Source organism: Euprymna scolopes, chromosome 29 (genome assembly GCF_053919585.1).
Source record: "Euprymna scolopes isolate OS-2025 chromosome 29, ASM5391958v1, whole genome shotgun sequence".
NCBI lineage: Eukaryota > Metazoa > Mollusca > Cephalopoda > Sepiida > Sepiolidae > Euprymna > Euprymna scolopes.
This window is the reverse complement of record NC_136510.1, coordinates 70,984,679-71,004,938: the sequence shown is the minus strand read 5'-3', so window position 1 is coordinate 71,004,938 and position 20,260 is coordinate 70,984,679. Positions and strand designations below refer to the sequence as shown.

At 34.9% G+C, this 20,260-nt stretch overlaps 1 protein-coding gene across 1 annotated transcript; it reads right to left on the bottom strand.

The window, feature by feature from the left end:
* Window positions 1-3,655: 3,655 nt before the first annotated feature.
* On the bottom strand, window positions 3,656-6,200 carry LOC145252409 (uncharacterized). The gene is made up of 2 exons (XM_080111797.1): window positions 6,113-6,200; window positions 3,656-5,198 (listed from the first exon to the last, which is right to left on the bottom strand). The coding sequence occupies exon 2, from the start codon at window positions 5,194-5,196 to the stop codon at window positions 4,183-4,185; it is 1,014 nt and encodes a 337-aa protein (XP_079967923.1). The 5' UTR covers window positions 5,197-5,198; window positions 6,113-6,200; the 3' UTR covers window positions 3,656-4,182.
* Window positions 6,201-20,260: the final 14,060 nt, after the last annotated feature.

Below are 20,260 nucleotides of genomic sequence, written 5' to 3'. Positions count from 1 at the left end.
TATGGATATATTATTTTTATTTTTGAAATCACAACTTTATCTATAAATATAAAAGCGAAAATGTATGTATGTATGTTCGCTTTTTCTGTATGTCTACAAAAGGTTTTTTTCAGAGAAGTGGTCGGTCGCTTCACAACTTTTTAAAACTTTTTATATCACATATAAATTGTAATATCTCACAGTTAACAACGATGCTCGCCTATCTATTTAATTTGCTTGATTTCGGGAAGATAAATATTCAATATTTGTCGCTCGCCGCATGTGGGTTAGTCTTTTTCCTATAACATCTTGGGAAAATAAAAAAAACTAAAAAAAAGTGTTCCGCAGTAAATGAATACTATCCCGCAGTCAAACTTGACCTCATTAACTCATTAAAACGGGCACCTGCCAAATCCAAGTAATTAAATAAATTCAAACATGTTTCTGTTAGCATCTCGCGGTGGGGCAATGGTTAACGTCACACTTTTTTTTTTTACACTTTAATTTACAACTCAAGGGTTCGGTTTCGATCCTCATACTTACTTTTTTTTACCTCCCCCACACACCTCCAAACACCTGAGAAACGCCGGGTACCGCTCGCTGGTAGATTATATAAATCTCAAACGTCTGTTTATGTGTATGTATGGTTGTATGTCTCGCTAAGACTTTCGAAACATGCAAACAACACTAACAAAATTGATCTCATTTGAAATCTCAGTGTCTTGGCCAAATAATATCGAAAAATTGGCCAAAAACATTAATCTCTTCACCCTCAACAGGGCACTTTTCTACAGAGAGGGGTCGCTTTTTTTCGCCGATATTTTCGAAAGTCATCGCCTCTTTTCAATTAACTAGCCTTAATTTAAATCTACGTCACTTCCGGTTTGGCGATGGGCGCAATAGCTAATGCGTCACTTTTTTTTTTCACTTTCTTTTCCTCCTTCGTGGTACAGGTTCGAGCTTGCCTGCCTACTACAACTTCTTTTTTTTTTTTTTTTTTTGCTCAACACAAACCGCCAAAGGTACCCAGGTTAGTAATATATAAAAATTGATAGAAAATTGACTTTATAATAATATATCTGAAATCTGCATGAATTAAAATATCATATTTAAGCATATTTTATGACTCAGCTATGCTGGGCGTCCCTGCTAGTTTAGGTAAATACTTTTGCCGTTTTAACAAAAGAGCTACAATTTTTGGCCAAGATCAAAGTGTAGTATCTGTTCTTCAGATGCTGCACTTCCATTTCTTGTTCTCTTTCGGTGGAGGAGCAGTCCTTCACGACTGAGACAATTTTTATTTTTGTACCTTTTCTCCACGTTAAAAAACGACCCTGGTGTCTAACTCTGTCCCATGGGGAGGCATTGTAAATAGGTACACTAATATAATGGTGGCCTTTTGGCCAAGATCAAAGTGTAGTATCTGTCGGAAAACCCCACATATAAGACCTTGGTCAATGTAGGGGCAACCCTTCATACCAATTGTCACTATCCAGCTCCCCTACTCCCCGAGGAGTTGGTCCCCATTTCCCCTTTACTCCTCACTTTAAAAATCGGCCTTGTGCCTTATTTGCTCAGTGGGAGAGCAAATAAATACCTCAAAGTGTAGTATCTGTTCTTCAAATGCGGCACTTCCATTTCTCGTTCTTTTTCAGTGGAGGAGAAATCCTTTACGCCTGAGACAATTTTTATTTTTGTTTTCTCCACGTTAAAAAACGACCCTGGTGTCTAACTCTGCCCTATGGGGAGGCATTGTAAATAGGTACAATAATATCAGGGTGTTTCCATTTACACTGAACATCCACAGAATGCCAACATCAATATATTACATATGATAAAGTCCGCTGTGGAATTTCCACAGGTCCCGCTAGTGTAATTTATATCATTCTATGTGTTGCATCTTTTAAATAAAATGTCTATGTCAAAGCAACTCTTAAAACTTCTCTCTTGTGGTGATAAAGATGAGGAAGAAAGGGAGAAAGAGAGAGAAAGGAAGAAACATCAATATCAACAAAAAGGAACAGAGAAAAACTTAATTAATAAGTCTCAGGTGACGAGATCATTGGATTCAGCCTACGTGATATTTAGGCAGTAATTTTGAGCCCTAGATTTTATAAACATCTGTCAAACTCAGCAAGGATTGAATCTAATTAGCGACATAATTTTTGTCATGAAAACCCTAGCTAAGAAATGGACTGTGTTCTTTGCTATGTTTTAATAAAACCTTTTCGATACTATGTGTCTCCCCATGAGAATCATAAAAGTGAGGCATAAGGCCTCCAAACAAAAGGGCACTTATTTTTATGTTACAAATAAACAAGTTTAGGATTCATAATATATATACTTTACATATAGGAAAGAAGCCATCATTTTGAGGGTGAAATAAAAAATTTATGATTTTTTTGATAACTGCCAAGTTCTTATATGATCAAATAAATCTTACTTAACAATGCCTTAAACATGATAGGAAGATGCAGTAGCTTATATTTGGGAAAATATTTTCACAACAGGTATAATAAATAGCTGCAGACAACGAGAAGGACTTCATGTTGACCATGAGACACAATCTTTGTGAGTTCTATGCAGTAGTCTGATCTGCTCAACAACAACATTTACTGTTTCTGTTTTTAAACAACTATGCTAATTATAGCTGACAATAAACATAACAAAAACCAAAATAAGGACAAAAGTTTGAAATATATAAATAGTAATAATGTTGGATAATTAACATTGTTAAAAGTTAATTAGTTATTATCGATCTATCTGTCTACCTATCTATTTATCTATCCATTCAATGATATTCTTAAAATAGTTTATATTGGGAGTTATATATTGTTTATAGAATAAAGTATAGCAATGGGTTTTAGCTGAAGATGTTTCCATAAATTAGCTAGGTTAAATATAAGCAAAATAACTTTGGACAGGTGTACGTGAGGGGAGGTCACGTTAAAGAGACGTGTCTTTTAATCGGTTACGTCACCGGAACTGAGGTCAGGAGGTCGAGAAGTTTAGTCGAAGAGAGGGGGAGTTGGAGTTTAGTTACGCAAGTGAATAGACATACTTATAGGAAGCGAGGCTGTAACGAATAAGCATGTAGACACGTAAACAGACTCTTGTGAAGAGCATTTGAGACAACTGGAATAAATTTATATCTAAAAATATGAAGTGTTGTTCTATGGTTTTACAAAAGAAGAAACAACAGAGGTCTCAATTGGTTATGATGTTGGTCATTCCATGTTTCATCACGGAGCTCAGCAGGAAGATAGAAGAACTCTTAAAGAAAGAAAGGTATGAAGCATATATTATTCTTCTTATAAAAAAAATGATACCTTATGTAAATATGAACTGTAATATATACCCGTGTGATAACTTTCTGATACATCATGACTCAGTTTATACGTCGATATCATATCACCTGGCTAAACAAACATACATACAAATTATACGTTTTTATCTGATCCCGTTATAAGAACAAAATATAATCCACCTCCCTATACAACAATAATACTTGATCTGGAAAATATTTTTTAATGACCATTATGTTGGCAACATCCATGTTAGGTGTGTCCATTACCACAATTATTTATATCTAATATAATGAATACGTGATTCACATCATTTCAAAATAAAATCTTATAAAAGTTAAAAAAACAAACATTTAATTTCATTATATAAAGGGTTAACATATTTTTATTTCACTCTTTTGAAACAGATGGCCTGATTATTGTTAAAATAGAGCCGTAGTAACCAACAATGAGAACTTCATGCAGACCAGACAGTCCTGAGGCACAATCTTTGTTAGTTCTATGCAGAAGTCTGACTCGCTGAAAAAACAAACCAACAATATGCTACCAACCCTACAGATTAGAAACTGAATAAATCACCGTGACCAACCTGTAAAAAGGTGGCTGCCACTCAGTGTACAAGAGAGCACCTTATGTGGCAATTCATATTCAAACATAATCTTTTTTAAAAATATTTAAAGTTAAAATGAAAAAGTTTACTTGATGCCGGTTTCAAGTTTTGAAATCGGAAATTAGGGAACAGTTTTTATCAAAAGCAGTTACCAATTATATATTTAGATCAGATGTTTTAAACGTGCTATTGAGCTGATTTTTCTTGCATTCATTCAAGAATTCTATATCATTTCCAGGAATCAAAGTTAAATATAAATTCTTTGATAGTCACTTTTTTTTTAAATTATCATCCTTCACACCATTGTGTATCAATGGTGTTTTTAATTTCTAATTTTTTTCTTTTTGAGTTTGACTTATGACCTTTATTTGTTTTAAAATCAATCTTATTATTAGTTTCCTTCGATAGAAAATAATCATTTATTGCTGGTAGCATTTCGTTTGATTCATTCACCATCGGATTCATCAAATCAAAAAAAGTTGATCTCGGTTGTGGAACAGCATAAGGAACTGATGTTTTCTTTACAGGCATTTTCGTCGACATTTGCTTGCCGGTCATCTTGTTTGTTTTCAGCGAGAATGTCATATCCAGCCAACAATTCTTCATGTGACGAGTAATATTCGATATTGATAACTTAATTTTACCTGACGAAATCTTTTTTGGCATCAGCGAAGTGTGTTCACAAACCAGACACACACATTCTTTCTTTGAAATGTTCAAAGAAAACGTACTTGTAAAATTCTCTTTTGAACAGTTCTGAAGTTTCTCCTGCAGGTAATTTTCTTCGATTCTGCAAGAAACCCACTTTTCTAACTGCTCAATTAACGATGACGAAGTTACAGATGGATCAATCTCACCATCCAACGTACTTACTGGACATTCAGAGTTTGATGATACTGGTTGATTGGAATGAGATTTCTTTCCATGCATTTGTTCTGACTTATTGTTCTGAATGAAAGCTTGGAACACATCGACCAAACCAGGTAGAATTTGAAGTTTCTTTGGATTTTTATGGAAGACACCAAGCAATTCCTTCCGCTCATTTTCATCATCAATATCTTCCGCCATACCGCGTACAAATTCAAACAGATTTTCAACTTCTATGGGATTTTCAAGCTTCAACAACGATTTCCGTGTTGAATATCCACCATAATCAACCAAGATCTTCTTGAGGTATTTACCATTTTCTGGAAAAACACTCCAAGCAGCTTCCGGGATAGCATCATTTGAGGGATAAAGCAGTGACCGAAGATCTTGTACTTCCTTTTTCAACCGCACACAATTTTTACAACTTTTCGACATACCTACAGAATAATAAAAAAAAAGAAAACTATGAAAATAATCAGTGTTTTTAAAAATTTTCAAAACAAATATGTGAAAAAAAAAAAAAGATGAAAAAACAAAAAACAAAAGAAAAACAATACTTCTATAACTGGAGACCTAACTTGCCTCAACTGTTTCTGATTTCAACTTGCAGATTGGTATGGGTCAGGCCGTCGTCGAACAGTAATTAGTGCCGACATTACTTGTACGAAAATACTTTTATTTATTTATTTATTCATTTTCTTCTTGATTAAAGGTTGGGATAAATTACCGCTGCGCTGCGGCTGCCCACGTTATGAATTAGTTCAATAATTTTCTTCAGCTTATACGTGGATCAACAGTATTTACTTACTTTATTTTTATTTTATTTTATTCATAATTTATTTTAGGAAGTTTGTTCATCCCTCTTTCTTTTTTTAGAAAGCGGTGGGGAGGGGGGTAACTTTAACCTAATCTGATTTTGCATTCATATGTTTTAGTGTTTGACTTTTTTCTTTTTTTTTTTTTTTTTTTTAGCTTTGAAATCATAAATTGCTTCGAACATTTCCGGTTCTACCTGTAAAACAAATTCGGAATTTTGTCTTCAATATACACCAAAGAATAAGTAAATAAATTTTTAAAAATTAAAAAAAAAAAAAAACATTAATTTATGAGTGAATTTGTAATTTTATCGACAGAAACAAAATCAGTTTAGAATTACGATTTAATCAGAAATATTTCGGATCAGCAAATTAAAAACTTATCAGTTTTATTGCTTTCCTTTCGGATAAATAATTTAATTTTAATTTATAAAATTTGACAATTAAGAAGGGAATTGAAAAATTTATTACAACAAAGGATAAAACTACTATCTTGAAAAATTACAAATGAGCGCAGTTTCGGCCGATATACTTACTTATTTATTTCCTCTTATGTGGTTATTTTGGAAAACAATATATAAGATTAATTAAAGTAACTATCTACTATACAATAAAGGGCATATACTTTTGTTATGAAAAAAAAATGCAAGAATCAGCAAGGGAGATAAATTCACTATAAATACAGTTCGTGGTAGAGTTATCGGCCGTGGTAACCTTTATATATTTTGAACATGATAAAAATGACACTGTTAACTTATACTTCTCATTTGCACGCTTAAGATATTGGAAAATCTTAACTGAAAACAAACTATATAATAATTGAAAGCCAATGAAGAATGTAAACTGAAGAAATATGCGCCAACAACATCATAAATTAAAATCAAATAAAGTAACTATATACGCAGTCGCAGTGAATAATAATTTTATATATATATATAGTTATCCACATGCATGCAGTAGTACTGTTTCGCTGTTTATATATATATATATATATATATATATATATATATATATATATATATATATATATATATATATATATATATATATACGCACAGTAAGTTATAAAAATATATACTACCTAGGTCTACCTATGTATTGAACACTGTTGAAGTAAATACTGAAAATTAATGCATAAAATTATATTTTCGTATATTAATTTATGTGATTAAATGTATATTAATTTATGTGATTAAATGAAGTCGTCATATATGTGTGTGTGTGTGTGTTATATTATATTTCTCTTTATTTGTTTGTCTGTCTGTTTGTCTGTCTGTTCCACTTTATTCCAGATTTTGTATAAACCTTTGTTATAATAAGGTGCAGTTAACTAAGTATTATGGTATCCGTCCGATACACAGTTAGTGATTAATAGGTATTAATCACCACAATACCACATTAACTCTAAAAGTTTGCTCGGAAACTACTGGTCCAATCTAGCTGAATTTTTTATGAACCTTTGTTATGATAAAGTGCAGCAAACTAAGTATCATGTTATCTGTTCAATGCACAGTTAGAGAATAATAGGGATTAGTATTTAAGCAAAAAGAAGCACAAATTAACCATATTCGATCATCAATTTGACATAAAGCACTCATTCTGCTCTGTCTGTCTGTCTGTCTGTGTGTGTGTGTGTGTGTGTGTGTGTGTGTGTGTGTGTGTGTGATTTGCTTGTCTCAGAAGCTGTAAAGTTTGTAGAGCAAGAGTTGGTGTGAGTTGAATACTGAAATTTGAGATAGCCATTTTGTAGTAGCAGCTGTGCTCGAAATAAAAAAGAAAGTCACCAGATTCCATATAAAAATACGAAAATCTTGTAGCAGGATCTATTTTGTTTAAATGTACATTCAGTATCATGCGTTAGATTGAGTTAGAGTTTGGATTTACACATACACACTTGAGCATGAACTATTAACTGCATGGGTGTTATGATACATCTACACAGAAGCAAGATTAATACCCATACACATGTCTTGGCGTTAAAAGGCAGTTCAAATCAGTGCCTGTTTTTATCATCTTTTGATAGGATTTTATCTTTTGCTCACCGTTTCACTATGATTGGCCAGTTAGAATAGAACTCCTAGAGTACAGCATTCATTTATCAACAAAAGGCTGCTTACTAAACAATTCTCATCTTCTATTATATAAATCTCATGTGTCAGTTAGTGTGCATGTATGTATGTATGTATGTATGTCTCCTTCAGGGCGAATGAACCCTTTTCGTGGTCAACGGCCAACTAGCACCGCGTGTGTTTGTGTGTATGTATGTGTGTGTTGGGGTGGAGAGGGCTTCCGTAAGCCGTGGTGAAGGCAACCTTTCTAGGAGAAGCAAATCTCTGATTTAAAAAACCATAAAGCAGGAGACTAGTACCCGCATTAAGCTGGTCTGCAGTTTAACTTGTTTCTTGCTATCTTGCTCTTGCTTGTTGCTGGAGCTCAACATTTTGAACCGAGAGACTTAGCTGTCGTACAAAGCTAAAACTCTGTAACATCATCTATGTATAGATACTCCCTCAGGCATTTGTCTATTAAAATGGTCCTGTGGCGATGGAAAAGTTGTGACACGTGGAGGCTTGAAATGCTGGAAGCATGTAATAATTGATCTCAACGACCGTCTTCAGTGTCATGCCTGCTTGAATGTGTGAATTCACTGGTAGGACTTAAAAAAAAGTCATTTTTGGGCCCATGGACTTTAAGTATCTGAGGGAGTGGCACTCGTATGACAAGACGTTGCACTCATTATTATTATGTATGTATGTATGCATGTATGTCTCGCTAAAATTTTTGACACACGCGACCAACACTGACAAAATTAGTATCGTTTGAAAGCTCAGTTTCTCAGTCGAAAAATATCAAAAGGTTGGCCCAAAACATTCATTCTTTCACCATTAACTCGGTTGTTTATTACAAGGAGGGGTAACTTTTTTCGTCAACATTATTGCAAGTCATTCAAGCCTCGTGTAGACGACGTCGCATAAAACAGGTTATTTAAAATGCTTGTGATATCACAACTGCGGTGGGCGCATCGATAAGACCGTTTTTTTTAAATTCCTTTTCCTCTTGCACGTTACAGTTTTGAGCCTGCCTACTACTCCAGTTTTGGGGTTTTTTTTACATTTGCACGGGTACTCACTGCTATTTTGAGTTGTTTTAATTTATTTTTTTAGGGCTTTGGTTGCTCAACCAACTCTCTTACACACACCTTGACACAATTGGGCAACGCAGGGCACCCAGGCTAGTTTATTGATAAAAGCTAATCTATCGAACAATTCTTGTGTTCCAATTTTCCTTTGAATAAAATTTGATACCTATTTTGTTATGGAGAAGTGATCTTATTTATGGAAAATGGCGACCCTTTTTATTGTTCAATATTCTATTTCAGTCTAATGTGGCCAGATACAACTAATTCTATCATTACATTCTTTCATTCTAACTTCCTTCCTAACCAACTAACCACATAACGTCTCCACTAAAAAAAAAAAATCTCCTCCATAATTAAATCAACTTAATTTAACATAACAGAAACAAAAGGTATACGTTTGACATTCACTTTGCAATTCTACAGAAAGAATTACAGTAATAATAATTTCCGTACAAAATATAAATAGAAAACAATTAAAAGTGATTAACAATTTATTCTTTTTTTTCTACATACTTTTGAGGCGATGTAGTATTTTTTGCAAAGATCATTTCTAACTTAACCAAATTATATGTAAAAATACATTGTCTCACATGAAATAAATATTGTTATATATTTACCTATTCGTCCTGTTCATCACTTTCTTTCACATCTTGATTCATCCCATTTTGTTTGCATTTATTTAAGGTATTGTCTCTTTTTTTTTTTTTTTGATTGTGGAGATAAACCATCATCTGCATACACACACTGTGTGTGTGATAATCCGATGTCCTGGTGGGGCATGTTCCTATGAGTCATCATCGCCTGTACTGTTCGATCGTGGCGTTGGTGGCTGTAGCCATCAATGCAGTTAATGAGCATTCTTTTGGCTGTTTATATGGCCTGTTTGGCTCCGCCAGTACTTTGAGGATAATGTGCAGATGATATAGTCTCTTTATGCCCCAGTCTCCTAGGAACGATTTATAATCCAATGAGCTGAATGGTGGCCCTCCATCGAATGATATCTCCTCTGGTGCATCATATGTACAGAAACAACCCCTCAATGCATCGCATACTGCTGCAACCTTCCTTGATGGCAGTGGGACAACTTCAATCCAGCCAGTATATCAGTCTGCATATACCATGTAACTCTTCCGATGCATATCTGGTAGGTCTGTGACAGTCTTTTGGAATGGGAATTCTGAGTTTGAGGGTGGCATAATGGTTCTCTCGGTTGGGATGGAGGTGATCGAATATCATTTTCAACATTGTGCCCTTGTTTGTCAGATACTAGCGTCTAGACAAGGCTAAAATAATCTTCATCTAGCATTAGCTAACACTCCATTCACTTCTTGATAGGTGGAGTGCAGTGCCTCTAGTACCTCAGCTCTAAGTTGCTTTGATATTAGAATTTTATCCCTTTTTATAGCTACCCGTTCCAAACAATATAGTTTGCCTGCCATCACCCAGAATTGCTGGACTTTTGGTGGCAGTTCATGTCGTGACTTCGGGAACCTGTCTCGTATATATATCACTAACATTTGGCATTCCTCGTCTGTGGCCACAGCTGCCACGATTCTATCCCAGGTTATAGCTTTAAATTTGGAGTCATGTGCATATGTGGCTGTGATTGATGCTGAGTAGTATCGGTGGTCCTTAATCTGCTATATCTTGGTGGTGCCGGGTATCGAGAAGTGCAGTCTGTTGTGCTGTTAGGTCTTCCAGGAATGTGTTTAATCCAGAACCTGTACATTAACGACCGTTCTTTGAAAGAAAACAAGCGAGTGTTCTTTATGTTTTCCAGGACCTGATCTAAGATTATTTTTACCAGTGGCTGGTCGTTCACTGTAACCAATAAATCTGGGCACCCCAAAACGAACATCCTACAAGACTCCAACCCGCATATCAATGCCAGTGCCTCATCCTCTATGAGGGAGTAGCGAAATTCTGCATCTTTCGTAGACCGGGATCCAGCCAAAATCATTTTCTAGTGGTTTTTACCACAGTCAGGTCCTAATTCCATTGGGCATTGGCAATGTTTCTGAAACAGAAAATACCCGATGGCAACCTTGCTATAGTCTGCTGAGAGGCAAGTTGCCCTGTTCATCTAAAATGCTTTGACCCCCTCCTCGATTTAAAATTTTTTTTTTACATAGGGGTCATCACTTATCAAGGCCCGGAGGCTACTAGAGGATAGGGATTATTGAGTATACAATGGTCAATGGGATAATATAGTAATCTTATAGTGGATATTTGGTAAATTGGATTACTTAAGGGGACGGTTCATCAAAAATTTGTTTACATTGGACTTAAAGGCAACCAAATTGTAGTCAGATGGGAAACATGCAAATGGAAGAGAGTTCCACAGGCATGCAATTCTAAGAAAGAAGCTTTGTTCATGGAGTCTACGTTTTGGCTTAGGCACAGATAAAGAGTGGGGAAAATTATTGACAGTGGTTTCAGCTAGATGAGTGTTTTTCATGAAAGTCTGATGAGGGGGCACCATAGATTGAAGCTCAAACGAGCACTTGCCATGGAAATAATGATAAAGCAGAGACAGGCTTGCAACGTCTCTTCTGTGGGGAAGAGGTTACAGGGAAGAGAAAAGGGCATCTCCCACTAAGCTACAAAGTCTGTTTTGAACTCTGTCAAGGCAGGATAAGCTGCTTCTAGCCCAGATGTGGCAACAGTGGGCGTACTTGGCTTTTATAGATAGAGACCCTGTCCCTGCTGGTGTAACCATCCTCGATCACAGGTCTGTCTGGTTTATTAGGGTGGGATCGGTTTGATGCATTTTTCCTTGTTGACGCGAAGCTCCTTGTTTTCTTTTTGTAAATTTATCAACAGCTGAACTAGTTGCAAGTAATGTTCATCATCGCGTTCTCCTGACGCCATTACCATTCCAATTTCAGTAAGAAAATAATCTGGTAAAAATAAATCCTGTAGAAATGGATCCTATTTATAGTGCCATGTAAAGTGGACTTAAAAGTCTACCGAGTCTGAGACTAGCGCTGAATTTATAACACCATATGACGACCGGTGTTCCACTTTTTCCCGACCCATCTCATCAGTCGTTTTTTTCTTCAAAATTTTATGGGGTGGGATTAACAACTGATTTTTTTACTATTTCATGTTAGAGAAGGCCAGAATATTCCCTGAGGTCGACTATAGGACAGAGGGAAGAGAAGAATTAGGGGAAATGGAAGGAAGCTCCCCAACTGAGTAGTTTTCTGTGATATGGTTTATGATAGAGATAAATGAATTATTTCCAAATTTTTCTCTCCACATAAACTCCAATAAGAAGTTTCCGGCTGGTTATGCATGTTTTTTTGTTTTTTTTGCATTGTTTGACCTCTTTCCACATCCTCTCCACATGATTGGTAGTAGCCTTTGCTTCCAAATCTAAGAAATGCAGATTGTGGTTCACCATTTGATAGTGAAACTCTTCCCTTCTCTTTGCTGTATGCTTTCCAACAGTAAAATACAACCGTGGTCTCCAGCAGTATGTATTTTTTATTATAGAAAGGAGGGTTTCGCTATTGAAATTGGTACAGTTACCAAAAAATTCTTGTTTTCAGTGGGATCATATCCACTAAAGACCCAGAACGGAGTCTGCCAACATTATGTTTTTGTCTGTTAAAGACAGACTCGTCAATCTCCACCGTGTATCCCTTGACATTCTTCAATGATGTCTAGTGAATGAGGTCATCAAATTCGTCCATTTTGGGCCCCAGTTGGTCTCTTGATGCTTGGTGGTCACTCTGGCTGTATTTCCCTTGTCTAGCAGCTTTAACGCGTCTGCTTTTCTCTCTTTTGTTGGACAAGCCTGTTGCAGGGCCGAATGTCAGTGGCAATCGACTCTACAACTAAAAGACGATACAGGCTAGAAGAAGACAAAAAACGACAATGGCAAAGAAGAAATGACAAACGCAGTTTATTTTTTGAAAAGAAACTGAATGGTGGTAGGAGGTCTCAGGCTGAGGGTTGGAATCCAGCTGGTGTTTAACTGGTATGGCTACGAGGTCATCGCTAGTGGCTACAGGAAATGCGTGCTGGGTTGAGAAGTTGGGTTGCTGGGAATCGAGTGTGTATGAGCCCTTTTCTAGTCTCGCACAAAAACACGCTTTCACATCTCAAGCCATTTTTCTTGTCATACACATATGCGCACACAAACATACGCGCACACGTACACACACATAGATATATTCATGCTCACGTACATACACTCACATTCACGTGCATACACACACATGCTAACGTACACACATGTATGCACATGTACGCACACATGGGCAACGCCACTTACCCTTTGAAGGAAATTCACACATGCGCAAAAGACCACCGGAAACACCTATAAAAGTAAGAGAGCTGAGCTGTTCAGCCTTTTTGAGTCGGCTTCCGACCTAAGCGGCCGACGGACCAATGCCTCCCTTGCGGGGCGCGCGCGCCTCACGCCACCTGCTACTGCGTGTTGGGCATGAGTCAACAGACAGTACGTACACCTTATATGCTTTCTATCTCTAAACTGGATTGACTTTCTTTCTCACTCTCTCTTTCTACAACAATAGACTTTCCTTCTCATCAGTTAACACGAAATAAATTCTAGTTCGTTTAATTCAAATAAACGCGTTGTTTGTTCCTTCCTCAATTCAATTCATTTCACCTATTTTTCCTAACGATTGGGAGATATATATAATCTATCCACCAGCCCACTACAAGTGTGTTGACGGCGAGTGGTCACTGTTGCTGCTACTGTTGGGTTCGGCCGTTGTTGGGAAGGTAGTCTAACCAATTCTGTATGAACATGACTGCTGCTGTTAAGTTGGGTTGGGCCGCTGATGAACCCAACTTTGCCATGCAGCGATCTAGCCACGTCTGACTGCTTGTTGAAAAAAAATGCTGTATTTATACTCGTCCAGTGGATGTAGTTGTAGACACCAAGGTTTTGCAGTTTTGCTCGTCGTCGTTTTTCATTCTTGATTTGTGTTTGTTTTTGTGTTTTTAAAGTGCTTTAGGGAGTCATCTGTTTGAGGTTTATATTCATGTGTCATATCAAATTGAAGCTGGGAAAGTTGTGAATATTAATCTGGTGGGAATTGTACTATTCAGAGTTCCACAGGATAATTATTCACGTCAAAGTACTTGTCGAAGGGCCGTTGGCTGTGGTTTTTACGTTTTGAAATGAGATCCTTTTTTGGTGAATGGTTTCTTTTGGTTTGTACTCAACATCCTATTAATGGGGGCTTGGGAGTACGACTTTATTATAATGCAAGTATGCCACCAATTAGATAAGGGTGAGTATACTTTTGCATACTCACTAATTAAACACCCAAAAATTATTAACTAAAATAATCTATGGGTCTAGCATGCTTGTAATTGGAATGTTGATATATACCTACAAGAATAATTACTGCAAAGCAGCGTTACATAAGGAAACCAACCACATAATTGATCCCAAACGATAACTAAATACTCTAACTAGAAGGTTTGCAGAATGAATGTTCCACCAATATAGACAAATATATGCTGTTATGAACCTGTTTGCATGGAAAACCTATCTCTATAAAGAAGCATGTCTATACTCTTATAAATTTGTTTTTTTGTGTGTATTGATATTCATATGAAAAATCCTTTTTTCTATTTATTTAAAAAAAAAATACAACTTTGTTATATATGAGCCATGAAATTGCATTCACCTACAAATGATCTAGCTAATTTGCATATTCTTTTAAACATTCACTATAATTAATTTACTATTAGTTTTTTCGGTTTTCTGATGGGATGATCATCTTTAGTTAACTATTACGTGTAATTATGTTCATGCAGATAGTCTACATGATTTATACTTATGTAATATTTGCGTAAAAAGATTATAGTAAACACAGACCTTCTTATTTATATATTTATGTATTTGTATATATTTTATATATTTATGTATTTGTATATACTTTATATATTTATGTATATATATATATATATATATATATATATATATATATATATATATATATATATATATATATATACATATATGCATATATATATATATATATATATATATATATATTTGTTTAAAACTTTTGCCTACCAAACATCTCTGTCAGTTTTTGGTCTACAGACATGAAACTTAATATATAGGGTATTCGAACCTATGTGAAACTTTATATTTAGGTTTTAGCCATGGGAATCGGTGCAAAAGTGTTAAAGTTAGAAATGGAATTTGCCAGGTGACGTTCGAACAATGGCATTACAGATATGCATGTGTAACCTAATAGCTATTGGTTCATGTTTCTTGCAGCAAACATATCTCCATAGGTCAGGTATTAACGTCAAAGGAAAAAGTAAGCTAAACGTTTTGGTTTTGATTCTTGGTGGTGATGCACGAGTCATTTTTTTTTAAACTTTTAAAATCATATATATACTATATATACTATATATTGGGTCCAATATAATATACTGATAAATATGAAATCTGCATTAATCAAAATATCATATTTAAGCGTATTCTACGACTGGGCAATGCCAGGGGGGCTGTTAGTAAACTTATAAAATATACTTATATTCTAGTATTGATGAAAAGATAAACAACCCAAATGAATGACAACCATCGAAATTAAGTTTATATAAAGATATGAAAACCTTTGCCTGTGTAATTACTTCAGACACCACAGTCGTTTTGAAAATATAACTCCCAATATACCACTTTTATTCAAATCATATAAATAAGTTTGTATATTTGTTCACTGACTATTAATTTGACCATATGGGCATATATTTTATAAATAATTAAAAAAACAAAAAAACAAATGAAGGGATAAAAAAGCAAGGAATAAAATAAATAAATAGAGCTTATTAATAAAATAGATGAATAATGAAGTCGACACCAGAAAAGAAAAACATAGTGACCTAAATAGGGAAGTAACAGTGATGAAGGTATAATAATTCTTCAGATCAAATTGAAAACTTAGGCCAATAAATAACCGCCAAGTTTAAATAATACCAATACCTCCTCACTGCAACAGCTTGAACACACTGGATTGTACTTCCCTCTCTTCCTTCACCCCTTCATCCCTACTCCCTTTCTTTTACCACATCTCCTTTCAAAACCTTTACTGCTCACATTCACAAAAGATACACCCCACTTTCTTTCAGGGCATAAACCACACCCAAATATATTTTATAAAAAACAAATGTAATCTTGACTCAATATCGCCCCTTTTTTTGGTCTCTTAAGTGGCCTCTTTAAACTGGGATTCTACTTAAGTATGTAGTATATATGTAACCAATAATCTTTGTATAATAACAGACTATATATATAGATATATATATATATAGGTTCGAATCTCATGACTGGTAGGAATTGTCACCTCCTACACTGATAATTACATAAGAATGGAACATTAGTTTCTGTAGGTATAAAGAATAATTATTGTAAATTATAATTATTAAGCCCCTTTAAGAAAACATTAGGATTGGCACTGTCTGCAGAATAAAAACTAAAAGGCAGTCGACTAGTGTTTAAGCAATGTTCATGACTTCCAAATGTTCAAACACTCTAGATTGTATAATCTATTCACACGAATTCGACTTTTAATAGTTCTTAATTCTTCATTCACATGGCAATTGTTTTTGTGGCTCTGAAGTAAAGGCTTAGCAAATGGATCAAAAGCTGGCTTTGTGGTTTGCTTGGTTGGTTGTTTTTGTTTTATGGCATATCAACCCTTTTCAGGTTATTTAATGTTGAATGCAGTGATTTTGAACAATATTTGTAATAGAATATATTTGTTGTTTTCAAGTCGGTTTCTATTTAACCCATAGTTGGGACCCTAACATATACAACCACTCCGGGTCAGAGTGGACCTGGGAGCAATGGCAATTAAAGGGTGGCTCCACACTCCGCAAAGCCCGCAAGCTGGGGCCTCACCATCGAATGTAATTTAAGGTCATATCTTGTGGTTTGGTTCGAAGCTCATGACCATCAAAAATTGTTCACATCCTACACTGATGATTATATAATCATGAAACACTTGCGTCTGTGGGTATAAAGAATTATTATTGTTTAATTATATATATATATATATATATATATATATATATATATATATATATATATATATATATATATATATATACATACGATTAATTCATTTATACAAATAATATTATTATAGACATTTTACAGTGTGGAATGATAAAATTGTTGCCGTAGAAAAAACGACATGATTTCAATTCCGTTTTATGAAAACCAGTTTTCTTTTTTGTTGCAGACCATTTACTAGTTGGCTAGTTATCTACAAGTCCCAAGAGCGATAGGAGCCTTGTATCATGTCTGAAAGTGATACAATGTTCAATGAGCAAGATCGGAGATACGCTGCTGTACAACTTATGTTCTTTACTAATCAAAGTTTTATTGTCAGCACCCTCAAAATTCAAATCCGGGTGGTTCAATGGCAGAGCTCAACGAAGTTTCTGGTAAAGCTCAACAAAGTTTCCGGCCATGGTTAGGGTTTTTGGTGTGGTTTCAAGTGAGGGCCTCATCATGTCACCCCACATCTTCGAAGTTGGCTTGAAAGTCAACACCAATTTACATTAAATGTATATGGGAAAGTGATCCCCCACTTTTTGAAAAGTAATTTCTTCATATCATGAAAACTACTTATCAGCCCCAAATTTAAATGTGATATTCGTTTTCAACACCACCGAAAACCTTTAAAAGTCGTCATTTTAAAGTTTTCTGAGGAATTGGAAAGAAACTTGACATTGACCATATTTTCTTACGCAGACTTTTCAATAAATGTCTTTATTGCAATTATATTTTGATAGATTTTTTATATACAATGTTATGTCTTTCAAACGATGCTCACCCAGTTTAAACAATTATGAATATGTCATTTTTATTTTGTGTTTTTAATAATATATATATATATATATACTAGCAAAAGTACCCGTCGTTGACTGGGTTCAAAAACAGCCTACAGAAAATAGACTCTGATTTATTAAAGTATGATAGGTTATGAAAAGGAAGGGTTGTAAAGATAGCTTCGAATTTGGGGGTATCAAAACCAAAGTATGATGAAAGTAAAAATAAAATAGATAAAACCCATAATTTATTATACCATACCTGTTCACACTAAAACACTTATCACAATATTCTGTGGATTAAAAAACCTTGTTAAACTTTGTGACATATTTCCATTCTATGGAGGTCAGGCGCGAACGAACACCCCATAATTTTATTATACCATATTTTTTCAAACTGGAACATAATTATGAAAGTATACTTACGCAGATAGATATGAAAAGTTTTTATTAAAGTTTGTGCCAATTTCCATTCTATGGAGGCCAGGCGCGAATGCAGACCCCACAATTTTATTATACCATCCCTATTTAAGTTAAAACATACTTATCAAAGTATTCTTATGTACATCTATATCAAAAACACTTGTAAACTTTTTTTTTTTAATTTTTTATTTCCATACTTTGTGGACCAGTCACGAACGCAGACCCCACAATTTTAATGAAGCACCGTTCTGCAGGATCAAACATACCCATTCCTGTGTTTCGATATATCTTCTATCATTATATGTAATCAGTTTTTTAAAATAGTCAACCATATAGGAGCCTATTCGTGGCCAGACACACACACACACACACACACACACACACACACACACACATTCAGCTTTATATTATAGATATATATGTGTCATGAAAAGTTTTCCCGTTTTCATTAATTAAATCGAAACATTTCCAATCAAATAATTACAGATATATGTTCTCTTTCACTTTATTTATTTATTTATTTATTTTCATAGTTCTTTCCGGAAATAATTAATATCTAGTTTAAATTTTTTGTTATTTATTTCCAACTTCGGCCATTGTTTAAAATATTGATTTCTCTCTCTCATTCTAATGACAAGTGCCTGAAAAAAATGGCGTCTCCATTATCGATGATAAACTGCAGAAGTACCAAATTCGCTTTCACCGTGATTCTGATTCTGACACCTTTTTATTTTTTGTTAGGGGTTGGGAAACATTTACCTATGCTCACGATACGTCTGTGATACCAGACATCGGTGAATGTATCGGTGAATGTCGACTAAATCATCACCAAAATTCTCTACATTATCCATTTGTGACACCATAAAGAATTTTTCCTTACTACAAATTCTTTATCCGGGTCAACAGTTATAAGGGTAGCATTTCTTAAGTCGGTTTTCAGCGTCTGAAAAAAATTTAGACGGGGGCAGTGGAAACTCCTTTTCAATAGAAAACGTCATCTTTCTGTGACGTCATAAAAAATTTTGGCAACTATCATCAAAAGGAAAACCTTTTAACAATTACCACTCATTCTTCATTGTGTGCGATAACAAGCCAGCAACGTCAGACAAAGTTGTAGTGACATACTGATAGATAAAAATTGATAAGTAACCCTTTTTAAGAAGCTAAAAATCTCCTTGACGACCTTGTGTCACATCCTGTCATCATACAGAGACAGTAAAGGATCTACAGGTAAGGATCTTTTTTCATAATTTTGGAATTTTTACTAATTCCTACATGACACGTAATTACTTAATAGTGATTTTTATATAAAATGCATTATTTTTATATTTAATTACACAAGCACCCAATTATAAAATTGGATAAAATAGTGTATGTGTAAATGCGAATAATCATGATTTTTTTGTTAAAATAATAAATAATAATGAATAAAAAAAAAATCACTTAATAATGTCTTGTGGCTGACATACACGAATGAGGCCCCTATAGCAAAATACGCATCAGCTCCGATGTTGTATGTTGCATGTTCGATGGAGCTTCTATTATCTCAGATTAATAATCTGAAAAAAAAGAGAAGAATTTTTGAAATGATGAGTAGAGACAAAAGAAGAGTAAACAGGAATGCCTTTCGTAAAGTTTTTATCAACTTAAAAGTATACACATGTTTTTGAGAATGAATATGGCGGTCCTTTATTTCCGGAAGAGTCAAAGCAATTTATTCTAACATTTTCCCTTCAACAATAATTAAGTATGGAATTACAGAAGTTAAATTTAGTCTGTTCAGTACTAGGTTAAGAAGTCCTTATATTTACTTGGAAATCGCCGCATTCTGGATGATCTCCGCACTGAATAACAGGGATTTTGGTCCTCAACGTCCACATCTTGGGGAGCAGGGATATTTTCAGGATCAAGTAAGGAATTCGTCTCCTTCACATAGGTATTATTTTTGTCAGGTGGCGGTCCTTTAGGGGCTTCAGGGCTTGCAGAATTGTTTCCATTGTGTTGGTCTTCTTGATTTGAGGAGTTAGGAGCCAGGTCTCGCACATTGATAGTAGTTTCCGCACCAGAGGGTAGACGTACATGACCATAGTAGGGGGTGATGTCTAATAGGGTAAGCAGGGGTTACCAAAGGGTCGAGCTTACTAGACTTAGTATGGTTCCTGACCTATATTGGTCCTAGTTTCGCCTAAGTGGGAACAGAAGTTCCAGAGGAAGATTTACGACTATATTTGAACATTCTGTCATGAGGAGTCGTATTAGTAGCAGTGCATAGTAACGACCTAATTGA